The sequence below is a fragment of the Sprattus sprattus genome, assembly GCF_963457725.1.
Source record: "Sprattus sprattus genome assembly, chromosome: 18".
Lineage (NCBI taxonomy): Eukaryota > Metazoa > Chordata > Actinopteri > Clupeiformes > Clupeidae > Sprattus > Sprattus sprattus.
In genome coordinates this window covers 25,950,570-25,963,296 of record NC_137916.1, presented here as the reverse complement: position 1 = coordinate 25,963,296, position 12,727 = coordinate 25,950,570, and the positions used below count along the sequence as shown (strand labels likewise).

The 12,727-nt window shown below is 41.3% G+C and overlaps 2 protein-coding genes across 2 annotated transcripts in view; both read left to right on the top strand.

Annotated features, from left to right (window-relative positions):
• Nucleotides 1-5,292, top strand: part of arhgdig (Rho GDP dissociation inhibitor (GDI) gamma) — a gene marked incomplete at its 5' end in the record, with an annotated part of 19,071 nt that extends 13,779 nt beyond the window's left edge. The window contains 3 exon segments of the mRNA XM_080855825.1: nucleotides 1,284-1,360; nucleotides 2,584-2,647; nucleotides 3,457-5,292. Coding sequence (XP_080711951.1) covers nucleotides 1,284-1,360; nucleotides 2,584-2,647; nucleotides 3,457-3,656 — 341 coding nt within the window. The 3' untranslated portion in view covers nucleotides 3,657-5,292.
• Nucleotides 5,293-5,983: 691 nt separating this feature from the next.
• Nucleotides 5,984-12,609, top strand: eci1 (enoyl-CoA delta isomerase 1). Its single transcript, XM_080856330.1, has 7 exons — nucleotides 5,984-6,073; nucleotides 6,514-6,633; nucleotides 6,939-7,066; nucleotides 9,777-9,923; nucleotides 10,027-10,148; nucleotides 11,775-11,953; nucleotides 12,179-12,609. The coding sequence occupies exons 1-7, from the start codon at nucleotides 6,031-6,033 to the stop codon at nucleotides 12,343-12,345; spliced, it is 906 nt and encodes a 301-aa protein (XP_080712456.1). The 5' UTR covers nucleotides 5,984-6,030; the 3' UTR covers nucleotides 12,346-12,609.
• Nucleotides 12,610-12,727: the final 118 nt, after the last annotated feature.

The window sequence follows — 12,727 nt, the reverse complement described above, 5'->3', positions numbered from 1 at the left end:
ATAGAAAGGATTTAATTGCATCATAACTATGATTATTGAAAGGCTGGTAGACCTGAGTGCAGTACTATTATCCATTTCCATGCTTGGAGATATTATTGCTCTGTCTCATTATTGTGTTATATTGACACGTTTTATTTTACAATTGAAAAGGATGATGGCAAACTTGGTTCACATAGATGTTTTAAGGGATTACAGTTAATGCATACATGGCAGATAGTTGGAATAATTATTGGTGCTGATGTGCAAATATATAAAGTAATCAAGAAATGTACAAATATACATATAAATAAAATAATAATAGAATATTAGAAATAAATGCTCGATGAAAATGCAGTGCTGACTGAAAAAGGTTGTGAACCAGATGATGAATACAGAGAGTTGGGTGAAGACTTTACCTGAACCCTTATTGGGAGTTTCTTAATGAATAACAACCATTGTGAACAGCCAGACTCCATTTCTGTCGGTTGATTACTCCTTCAGTGTTTCCGTTACTGAGAAAAGCAGGGGAGACATCCATGTTTTTTTTTTTCTATTATGGATCGTTTTATCACTCTTCTATCTCTGCATCACTCTCCATCTTTTCTTTCCCTCAGAATCCATTACAGACCACTTAAGGCAAATTATTTCAGAGATAAATTGATAACGCTGCAGTTATTCTGTTGACTTAGTGGTAGGAAGGCTTTTATGGCAGGCAACCCCGTATGAACTACTGAGAGAAAAACACTGGGATGTTTCTTCTAGCTATCTTACATTTTTTCTTGACTTTTTTGCGGTGTTTTCTGTCTTCCTCTCACCCTGTTCTTTATCTCCTTCTTCCTTGCTGAACGTGGGATGATGTGAAAAGAGTCTTAGTCATGTAATTCAAGTTTATTTGGTAGGAAGGCTTTTATGGCAGGCAAACCCATATGAACTACTGAGAAAAAAACACTGGGATGTTTCTTCTAGCTATCTTGCATTCTGTCTTGTCTTTTTTCTGTCTTCGTCTCACCCTGTTCTTTATCTCCTTTTTCCCTTGCTGAATGTGGGATGGTGTGAAAAGAGTCTTCAGGTTGCGTGAAGCTGTACAGACGAACACGAACACCAGCCCCCGTACCGATTCAAATCTACTCACTTTCTACCCCCGATTTGGATCGTTGCGGATAGAGAGTGCGGATAGAGAGTGCTCGTGTAAATGATAGGGCTATCTGTATTAGCTATCTGTATCAGATTGACAAACTAGGCTCCATGTAAACGGCACTTGAGTCGTGTAATGCAGTCTGACAAGTGCTCTCCCTTTCACACAGGTGACCTGGTGGCTTTGAAGAAGCAGAATTTCACCATGAAAGAAGGTGTTGACTACAGGGTGAAGATTCACTTCAAGGTGAGATGAAATTCACTCTCGTCGCAGATCCTCTGTGACTTCACTACACACAGCAACTACTATTACTGTCTGTAATACATATATCATTTCATACACAATACATATTTTGCTCTACCTTTACATTTCTATAGCGACAACTTTCTAGGATATTTTTAACCTAATTATTAACGTGTACTGTAATAAGACAGGTGGGAAGGATCTGTCAAAGTAGGCTTATCATCTAGTTCTTGAGCATATACTGTATGCATAACTCTGTCTACAAATGTTTCTCAAATGTTGGTGAAAGCACCAGGCTTCTCTGCCCTACTTGAGCTTGGCTGCAGCACCACTCTACTCCTCTCGCTCACCCTAGAAATCCCTCTGATTTCCAAAATAGACGGGTGACATGTTTAAACATGAGGCCTTGCTTCGTATGAAAATGAATGAGGTCGCCTACCCTCTGAAACGGTTCGGTCCCAAAGGACGGCAGCAGCATTAAGTGCATGCATAAACATGCAATGCCTTTCCCAAGAAACCAGCGTAATACACTCTTAAAATAAACCCTTCCTCTAGCTTCTCCCCCGAAAAGACACAAAAACAAATGTGCTCCAAAATGCTCACTTGGTGCTCTGTGTGTTTATATGTACTTCCTGGGGAAATATTTGTCTTGGGCAGCATGGGAATGCTGTTTTTAAAATGATGCCGTGCCGCAAAGTGGACGTTGATTGTGTGTGTGTGTGTGTGTTTGTGTGTGTGTGTGTGTGTGTGTGTGTGTGTGTGTGTGTGTGTGAAATAGAGACAGTGAGGGGAATTATGGGTAAGTGCAAATGCCTTCCTGCTGCTTAATTAAGTCTGGTTAGATCCAGGAGGGAACGATGAGTTTGCAGACAATTCACAGACCATCTTCCTCAAGGTAAGAGCAGACTGTTAGTTATTAGAACCCAAATTGAGCTAGAATGAGTGGGAGAGAAAGAGACAAAGAGGCCTGGAATGAGTGGGAGAGTGAGAGAGGCTAATTAAAGTGATGCTCAATGCTTAATGCGTTCTTTAGCAGTAGTGGGAGGCAGTGCCCCAGGAGCAGATCCCAGAAGGGATCTCTGATGTGTCGAGAATCGGCAAGTGCCTCACAGTGCTGATGCCTGAGACACCCTCTGCTGGTGCCTTTGTGCTATTGCACTTCAGATCAACTGGATGCTAAGCGGTTTAAGCTAATTCACATAACTCTTCTGTTTTCTTTACAACAGGTCAACAGAGAAATTGTGTCCGGACTGAAGTATGTGCATCTGACCTACAAGAAAGGGTTGCGAGGCAAGTGCTTCCTTTCTTATTCTTCAAGTCATTGTTGCTGACATTGTTTGTTTGATGGGAATGGCTAAGGTAGAAACTGTGCTGTCAGAATGTTTATGGTTTTGTAAAAATCCATGGGCTGTGCCAGGAATGAATTCCCTAAACATGCCTAACGATTTTACCTGTTGAAGAAGTTGCGTAGGCCCTAACTCAACATGGGAATTCCAGAGTTATCATATTTCTTGAGTAAATGTTTAAACTGTTTTGGCCAGACTGAGGTTCGATTTGAGCTGCCTAATAATTCAAGTTTATTTGTGTTGAATGTTTGGACTTTCTCTGTTGAGTTAACATACACAGGAAGGCCGTCCGTCAAACCCTGTTTTTTGAGAGTTGTACAGACTTCTAGGAGCTACTCACCATCCAGAACCCCCAGTTTACACAGACGAGCCTGAACGTTCATTTAAACTATTTTTAATCACAAACAGCACATACATGACCTGGTCATTCCAACCTCTGGGGAAATGCCAAGGCATCTCAGCTTACAGCTTGTACAAGAGGTACCATCTGTAAGCTGAAATTGCAGTATTTGACATCATGTGTGATCTGAAAAATGTAATTTATGTTATTTGAATAACCTCATTCAAAACTAATTTTGAATGAGGGACAAAAGCACCGGGAATCGCTCAGAACTCAACAAGCACTCTCTACAAATGCATAATACCAGACACCTTACCAAGACGAACCATCTAACAATGTATATTTTGCCGACCGTATTGTTGATATTATATATACAGTATATTGATATTCTCCTGTGTTTGCGCCTCCTGCAGTGGACAAGGCTGTGTACATGGTGGGCAGCTACGGACCTCGGGCCGAGGAGCACGAGTTCCTGACTCCGGTGGAGGAGGCCCCTAAGGGACTGCTCGCACGGGGAGGCTACCACATCAAGTCCCACTTCACAGACGACGACAAGAAAGACCACCTCTCGTGGGAGTGGAACCTGCAGATCAAAAAGGACTGGGACCAGTAGAGCGCAGCGCACCACATCGCACCGAAACACCCACCTGCACAATGACAGCGTATGCGAGAGGTGTACATACAAGGCGTTAGGCTAGTTTAGGTTAGGCTCGGCGAGGGGGGGGGGGATGGGGGGTAACCCGGGTGGCTTCAAAAACAGCTTGATTATTTACAGTAACCGATGAAACTAATGTATGCGCATACTTACTTGTATAACAAGGAGATGTTTGGGAGCACACGGGGACAAGAGAACAAGAGTAGAGGAACTGGGGTAATTACTCCTTAATGTGCGTAAGATTTTCAGATGGATTCCACATGCCTGTCTTCTCAGGTAATTTTTTTCGTTTCCTTTCGGACCTGCCCGTGTAAATATTACATCATGACGGTGTCTACATGTCATCCACGCATTCAGTGTCGTATCATGTGCCAGTTACATGCGCATGCTTGAGTGTGCCCCGCCTGTGCAGTGGCCGTTCTCCTGTGTTTGACTTGTGAGCAGAATTGTGAAATATGATCTGCGGAGAGATTTTTTTTTTTTCAAGTGTCGTGGTAGCGTTTACCCGTGTTGCGTCAGAGGACCACTATTTTATGGGCTAGAGTATAGTGAATAGTATACATTTGTAGTAATTGCGTACCCAGGGTATAAGTAAATGTCATGAACAGCAATAACTTAGGGTCCCTGTTCACTGACCTACTCAGTAACACAGCTCACATGCATATTGTTATTCAGATGGTATCCAGAGGAAGACCTTATTTGGACAACAACCTTATTTGATTGATATAATCATCTTGAATCATGTCATCTAGCTCAAATCATTCCTGTGTGAATTTCTGTTTCTGCAATTTTATTTTGCTTTGGGGGGAGGTTGTTAAATTACTTCAGGATTGCTGACTGAGTCATTAAATCAATTAATCTTTTCTAAACAACAACACTTGTTCAGGAAATGTGTTTTATAATTATACCTTATAACTCATTGACAATTCTTATAACTTGTAGGATAGTACTGCCCTATGTAGATGAGGCATATCATATCTTCAGATTCAGCTTACATTAACTAAAACTTTAATGCCATTAGATTGCACACCCATAATCATCAATAAAACATTGCTTCCTCTGTATAATGTGCATGTATTGTGACATATGATGGTTCTTCTGTGGGAAAGAACTGACTTTTTATCAGTGGCTAGCTTAATGAATATGAATGTAGTCATGAAGAAGTGCTTACTGAAAGCTATCAGACGTATCCTCAGACCCTATGGCTCTTAAGTTAAATTAAAAAAAGAACTGGGGATAATAAAAGCAAATCGGTTGGTCCCTTGTACATTTCAATTTCTTCAGTAAATTCACGTTACATGTATATTTTTTGAAAATGTTGGTGTTGATATGATGATGGTATTCAAAAATGGTTGTAAGCCTGTACTGATAGTAGGCCTATTGAGCTGTGATGCATGATCCTTAACTGTTTTTTTTTTTTAAATCTTTTATTGTGGTATTCCATGGGCACAATTTCTCAGAAGACTACTGTTTGTTTTCTGAAGACTAGTATGTTCTAGTGTGAATCATTTCCAATTACAGGTAATCAGCTTCCTGCATCCTTGCAAGGCATTGTGAAACCTTTTCATGCATCTTGTATTTTATAATAAACGTACGCGCCGTTTCTCATGTTCTTTTCATATGACCAGTAAAGTTCCCTTTTAATTGAGTCATTCTGCACTTTGTTTTAATCTTAGGTCAATAGTAAATCACTACAAAATACCGCAGAACACATACATATGGCCCATCATGGAATAATCCTGTAAAAATGTTTATTGTTACAGTAAATGTGCTGTTTACACCAGGTAGGGGGGGTAAGACTCCTATAGGCTGAGGGTGCACCGAACCGATGTTACTTAAAAATTAGGTTCTTGCCTTCAGAAAGTGACCTCTATGTCAATGTGTCCAAATTACGGCAGTAACATTTATGTACATTTTAAAGAGGGTGTTCCAATGTGTCTATATGCATGGATAAACAAGTCTTTATTGGGGCTCAAGCATTCAGAGGGATCCGAATAAGACCCCAAAATCCAAATGCATTTTTTGGGGGGAAAAGAATGAAATATTAGATGGAGAGAGGTATCACAATCTTTATCTGAATTTTACGGAAAGTGGCTCTGGTAAAAAAATTGTGTTACCAGTCACTCATAGTTATGACTCATTCAAAACATGTTTTAATATCCGACGACCCAAAGAATACCCTGTTCTGTGATTGACATAACAATTACCCAATAATATCTATGTGTTCGTGGTTTGGGTGATACCGATCACGTGCGATGACAACTAGCCAACCAGCGAGTGTTTTCTTTCATACCAAACCCCCCTTCACGGAAGTACACATCCGCTGACCGACATGGCAACTGTGTTGAGGCAGTCTGCAAAGTTAACCTTTTCTGGTATGTCAAACTTGTCTCGCTAATATTTATAAAATCGCTAATAGATACGTTTCCCGCAGGTGTTTAGTTTTAGGTGTTCTGCTGGTGTCGTTGCTATGCACTCCAGTAGGAATGCAAGCCGCCAGCTAATGTTTGTTAGCTACACACTTGACCATGAATCTATTCTAAAAAGTGTGGCAAAGGTCACCACTCTCTGTTTTTGTATAAAGACTCTTAACATTATACGTATTATATAGATATATGTATAAATTAAATGACGTCCTTAAAAGTGTTCCTGCATGCAATTGAAAAGTTTCATATGTGAATTGTTTAACGATAAGTTGCATTGGTGTATCTAGCTGTCTAGTAAGTTTACCAATGACAGTTTAAGTTCTTTAACGATGAACTTGTAGCATGGCAAACCCAAGCAGTGTGTCTCAGTGTCTCCTTTATTTCCGTAGGTTTATGTTCATCGTTTTCTGTGCAATGCAGAAATGGAAGAGCTTGTGCAATGCCCTATGTCCATCACAGATACAATTCAACCACACCGAAAATCAAAGTCGACCTGGACAGCACTTCTGGTACGTGGAGCACTGATCACTTAAATTCTACTTCTACCAATCTTTGTCCCGCAATTGTAAGCCTACAGTGAATGCAAAAGCATTACAGAAGCAAAGCCCAAGACTGTCAGTTCTCAATATTAGCTGTACTAGTTACATTATTTATTCATAACTTTTGTGTTTAAAACTAAACGACATAGACCATGCTCAGGCAGTCCATGTGGTTGCTTACAAAGCATTATTTTAACACAAATAAGATGACAAGCCTCTTCCTCTGTTCGTTTGTTCTTAAACATGTTTGTTTACTTGTTCCTATCTCCGTGCAGGTATCGCAGTGATGAAATTCCAGAGCCCACCTGTGAACAGCCTTAGTCTGGACTTCCTTACTGAGTTTGCCATTAGCATGGAGAAGCTGGAGATGGACAAGAGCTGCAGGGGTGTGATTCTTACCTCAGTGAGTAGATGTAACGGAGGTTATCTTCCCCTCGTTGTTTCACTCTGCGTTGTGTTTAGAGATGACACAGCCACCGACCTGGTTTTTCAAAGTTTATTGCTCTGATACATGAAAGTAAAGATAATGAAATCAGTCAAGACAAAAGTTTGCAAGTCGCACAGCTCCTCTGTCATGTACTTCCAGGGAAAGAGCTTGCGCACAAACACGTGCAGGGCCGTGCAGAGACCTTTGGAGGGGCAGGTGCTCAAAGTTAAAAAGGGGGCACATGTAGCACGGATTTGTAAAAATGTATTTATCTAGGCCTTTTCTATAGCCTATGTCCACTGGTGTGACGGTCATTTCCACCAGTGTGACGCTGAGTTCATTTCACACTATAGGACAGTGTTATCACAAGGGGTTGGTTTATACCCCCAGACACATTACAGTGTCTCCACAGCTCCCAACACACACACACACACACACACACACACATACACACACACACACACATACATCCATTTCAAAAACAGGTGCATACTTATTAGGTTTTAAATGAGCGGGGGAACTATATGGGAACAAGGCCTTTAAACTATAATTTTACAGGCAGCAAGTACTGTAGACAGCTGTGTTTCACTGTGAGTAGTTGTCAAAAGGGTGCAATGTTTATAGTCAATGTGGGTCCATGTGGGTCCATTTCAACATACAATTTTCAATGAGTGAGATGGATGGAAAGAGAGGGAGGGAGTGAGAGATGGAGATAGTGAGAGAGGGAGTGAGACGGATGGAGAGAGAGAGAGGGGGGGGGGAGAGATCCTGCTCAAAACGGATTGTCTGCACTCAAATACACTGTTGCTTGCAAAATTGCCGTGTTTCAGTTTAAGTTGTCGCACTCAAATACACTGTTGCTATCAGAAATTCCCTGTGTTTCATTTTAAGTTCTCGCACTCGTTCTGCTCAAAGACTTCTGCTCGCTATCTGGCCCTCTTTCTCTCTCTCTCTCTCTGATTGATATGAAATAACGTTACCAAAATTCACCAACAAAATCATGACGTGAAATGAGCGAAAATGCTCTCAGATTTAAAGACCACGCTCTATATTAAACGATACAAACTTCATACATTGACAAGTTTATTTATGGGAGTTAATCAACTATTTATTTGCATGCAGTCATTTAGCAGACGCTTTTGTTCAAAGCGACGTACAAGAGAGAGGCATATAAGCCCCTATAGCAAACTTTACACCGAGTTATTCCCGAGTCAATATGGCACATTTGGCATCACAAGGCTACTCGGCTTACCTAGAAAATGGGAGCTGTAGAGAAACTTATCCGAGGCGTCGGTCAGCAGGGCACTTCAGGGCAGAGAGAGGGCACGTTGTGGATCATGTGACCGACCAAGGTAGATCTAAATTATTATAATTTCGTTAAATGTATTATTATTTTGGACTTTTCACACACAAATTAAAAATAAATTATAATAATAATAATAATAATAAAAAAACACTCTGACAAAAGGATACTTTGGGCATCAAGGGCAAAAGGGGCAGGTGCTCAAGCCCCCTTAGCCCCCTCCTCTGCACGTGCCTGAACACGTGCATGAAATACTCTAATATTAAACGTGACCCACCTGATACATGAAAGTAAAGAAAATGAAATCAGTCAAGACAAAAGCTTGCAAGTCGCACAGCTCCTGTCGACACAAATCAGGTAAGCCACTTAAAATAATGTTCACAAAACAAGCTATACCATATACAGACACATGTAGGCCAGTTAACTCGTTAGCCTGTGTTTTTAAGACGTTTACCTACCTCTGTCATATACGTACTTCCAGGGAAAGAGATAGAGGAAAGGAAGAACACAGGGATATCTACTTCATTACGCCCACTTCAAAACATTGTTTCCAAACAAACTTAGGAACCAATAATCTGCTTCTTCCATGTGCCAGAAAATTAACCCATGAAGGGGAGGTAAATTCAGGGAAGCATATTTGACCCTGTTGCATAGACACACGGCAGCGTGTGTGTGCCACCAGGCTCACATTTTCTTTGGAAAAGGCCTTTTATCCACTTCTGGATTGTTTTGGTATGCCTAGGATCAATACCAAAACATTTGTGGCTCAAAACCCACTTTTATTCTTTAGCATTCGGATCCTCCTGATCTGAGTGGATCTTTTGTATGTTTGCTTTCAGTGTATATAGATGCTTAGTTGAGGGTCTGTTTTCTATTCGATTTGATATTTAATTGTGATTTAATTGTACAACACTTTGGTGAGTGAGTTGTTTTTTATATGGGCTTTATAAATACATTTGAGTTTGACTTTGACAGAGAACTCAATACACTGTTCTGTTCAATCAGGTACTTTAAGTTCTGATGCACAATGATAGTATCATTTTTGGATGTGTACAGATATTGTGATATTTGGGTGGGTGTTGTTAAGTTTGGATGGTCTTACTCTTCTTACTATTGGTCAGCTGTCAGTTTACAGGCAGTGACATATACTTACATGACACAAAGTTTGTACAGCAGTCAAGTTTGTACAACAGATAACATCCTGCATAACTATTGCATAGCTAGAGCAATAAGAGGCGTTCACATGGATGTGTATGGGGTGTAAAACGTGAGTTGTCCCATTAACCTATGAAAGCTGCTTCTCAGTAAACCTAACTGCGAAATAAAAGAACGTCTAGATGAAGTCGAAATGTTTACTCCTTGTGGTTGTGTGGTGTTATACAGGCCCAGCCAAAGGTCTTCTCAGCAGGCCTGGACATCATGGAGATGTATGGGAAAAGCCCGGAACATGCCTCAGTGTTTTGGAAGGCTGTGCAAGAGATGTGGCTGAAACTGTATGGCTCTAACATGGTGACCATCGCAGCTATAAATGTGAGTGTGATTCATCATGAAGCATCTTGACCATCTTTTTGTTCCCCCTTTTTTTGGGAATTCTGTTGTGATTTCTGAAGGATCTGCTCTTTTGAAATGGTAGGGATCCAGTCCTGCTGGAGGCTGCCTGATGTCCTTGTCCTGTGACTACAGGATCATGGCCGACAACCCCCGCTACTCCATCGGCCTTAACGAAACTCTACTCGGCATTGTCGCCCCATTTTGGTGAGCGCCCGCTTCCTTTAGACCACATTTGTCAAACTCAAGGCCCACGGGCCGGCTCCTCGGAATGTTGCAAAAAGTTCCATTTATTTGAATGGGCCACGGTGTAATTTTATTTGGCCCGCCAGAAAATATGTTATGTCTATCAGAGCTGGCCTGCTGAGGCCATATACATACAGTGTATAGGCCTATTCACGTCTATGGCTCCTTTTGGTGAGCGTCCGCTTCCTTTAGACCACATTTGTCAAACTCAAGGCCCACGGGCCAGATCCGACCCGCCAAGTGATTTCACCCGGCCCGCCGGCTCCTCGGAATGTTGCAAAAAGTTCCATTGATTTGAATGGGCCACGGTGTAATTTTATTTGGCCCGCCAGAAAATATGTTATGTCTATCAGAGCTGGCCTGCTGAGGCCATATACATACAGTGTATAGGCCTATTCACGTCTATGGCTGCGGCCATCGGTATGTCGCACGCATCACTAATACTTAAATTCCAACAATGCACTGCCACCACGCAGGTAGCCCACGTCAATTTAGGCCAATTTAAGCGTGAGCCCTTGCCCCACTGTCTGCAGCCTCATCACCTAAAGTCAAAGTCTAGCTTGCGGCCTGTTTCTCTAGCCCCCCAAAAAGGCCAATATTGTCAGAATTTATGATGTAAAGGGCAAAACTTTTTGTCTTGTGTGTGGAGCCAATGTGGCTGCAATGAAAGAATAGAATTTAAGACAGCACTATAAAACGAAACACCAAGACAAGTACAAACAACTGGATGTGAAACCAGCCCCAGAAGGAAGAGGATTCGAAAAGGTCGCTGGTGTCACAGCAGACTGTGTTCGTAAAGACCAAATCACAAAGTGAGGCTGCTGTGAAGGCAAGCTTTATTGAAGTAGCGGAGATCGCTAAAGCAGCCCGACCCTTTACCGAGGAAGAATTTGTCAAGGACTGCATGATAAAAGTTTGCGACATCGTGTGCCTAATAAAAGTTAAGCATTTTTAAATGTGAGCCTGAGCAGAAACACCGTTGCTGATTGTGTATGTGACCCCTGCCACCGATCTACAACAACAGCTGATGTAGCTGTCAATCTTCATCCGTGAAGTGAACTCGACTCTGTGCGTTATAGATTAACTTTTGGGATTTAAATCAATGCATCGCAAAATTACAGGGAAAGATCTCTTTGAAGAGGTATCCAAATGTGTAAATGAAATGGGGCTGCCTTGGAACAAACTTGGTGGACTGACCACAGATGGAGCAACTGCGAGGTGCAAAATGGAGGCATAAGAAATGAATGCCACTGATGTTTATTTTATTTTGAAATTTGATCTCTGTGTTTATAGGCAATAACTAAAAGGCATAAGCTTTAGGCTGCTTGTCCCAGATTCAGTAGGCCTATGTTACACTTAAGTTCATGTTTACATATGAAAAATATATTATATCTCTTTTTTTCCAATACATATTGAATATGTCCGGCCCCTTGAATTTTGGCCCTCTGTGTATTTGAGTTTGACACCCCTGCTTTAGACGGATCAGATTTTGTAGATGTGTAGATGTTTTTTTTAATTCTGACATTCTGTGTAGCATTATGGTGATAGATGATGTGTTTTAGCTGATTGACCTGAGCTTTGTTTCAGGTTTAAGGACACAATGCTCAATGTGGTGGGTCACAGAGAGACAGAGAAGGCCTTGCAGCTGGGTCTTCTGTACAGTTCTCCTGATGCCTTGAAGGTCGGCCTGGTAGACCAGTTGGTCCCCGAGGAGAAGATCCTCTCTGCTGCCACTGAGACCATGACTAAATGGCTTGCTATTCCAGGTAAGAGTTTATTTATTTTAATAACACAATAGATATGTATAAACGTATAACTTTTAAAATGTTTAAAGTCAGAATTCTCACCTGTCATATGTCCTCTAAGTACTTACTGTACATTCATTTAAGTTTGTTTCAGATTTTGTCTTGAGAAACCCTTTCAAGTGCAAGGAATACTTCTGTGATATGCAAGAGATATAGTGTTTTGACAATCTGTTTTCTGTTTCATAGAACACGCCCGTCAAATAACTAAGTCCATGATGAGGAAGCCGACCTTAGACAAACTGACTTCAAACCGAGAGAATGACATTAAATACTTTGCTAACTTCATCACCAAAGACTCCATCCAGAAGTCGCTGGGAATGTACCTGGCTATGCTGAAGAAGAGAAAGGCCTGAAGAACGCCATCGCCAAGACCACTGTGCCTTCTGACCAACTCGCCTAAAAGTGACTGGACAAAGTCTCTACTAATTCCATTTGGTATGGCCCTTCGACTGTATATAGAGGTGGACGATGGGGCTTCATACCCTTCTGAATTTGAGAATCATTGTTCATAGGTTGGTTACAGTAACGTATTGTACTGGCTTGTTCTGTAACTGTCTTTTTGTGCCTCTCTTTCTCAGCATTGGTTGGTCTTCAGTAAAGTTTTAGATATCAGTTGAGATTTCTAATGTGCCTGTATTTTGTAAATGTTGAATCGCTTGAGAAAGCACGAGTAAGCAACAACCTGCCTGCACACAGCGGTTTGCACAATACACATCGTCTTTGTTATATAACAGT

Excerpts from the sequence above, each read along its gene's own strand:
- eci1 (XM_080856330.1), top strand. The coding sequence starts at position 6,031 with ATGGCAACTGTGTTGAGGCAGTCTGCAAAGTTAACCTTTTCTG. Across the intron at positions 7,067-9,776 it reads GGGGTGTGATTCTTACCTCA|GCCCAGCCAAAGGTCTTCTC; the intron begins GTGAGTAGATGT and ends GGTGTTATACAG. Across the intron at positions 11,954-12,178 it reads TAAATGGCTTGCTATTCCAG|AACACGCCCGTCAAATAACT; the intron begins GTAAGAGTTTAT and ends TCTGTTTCATAG.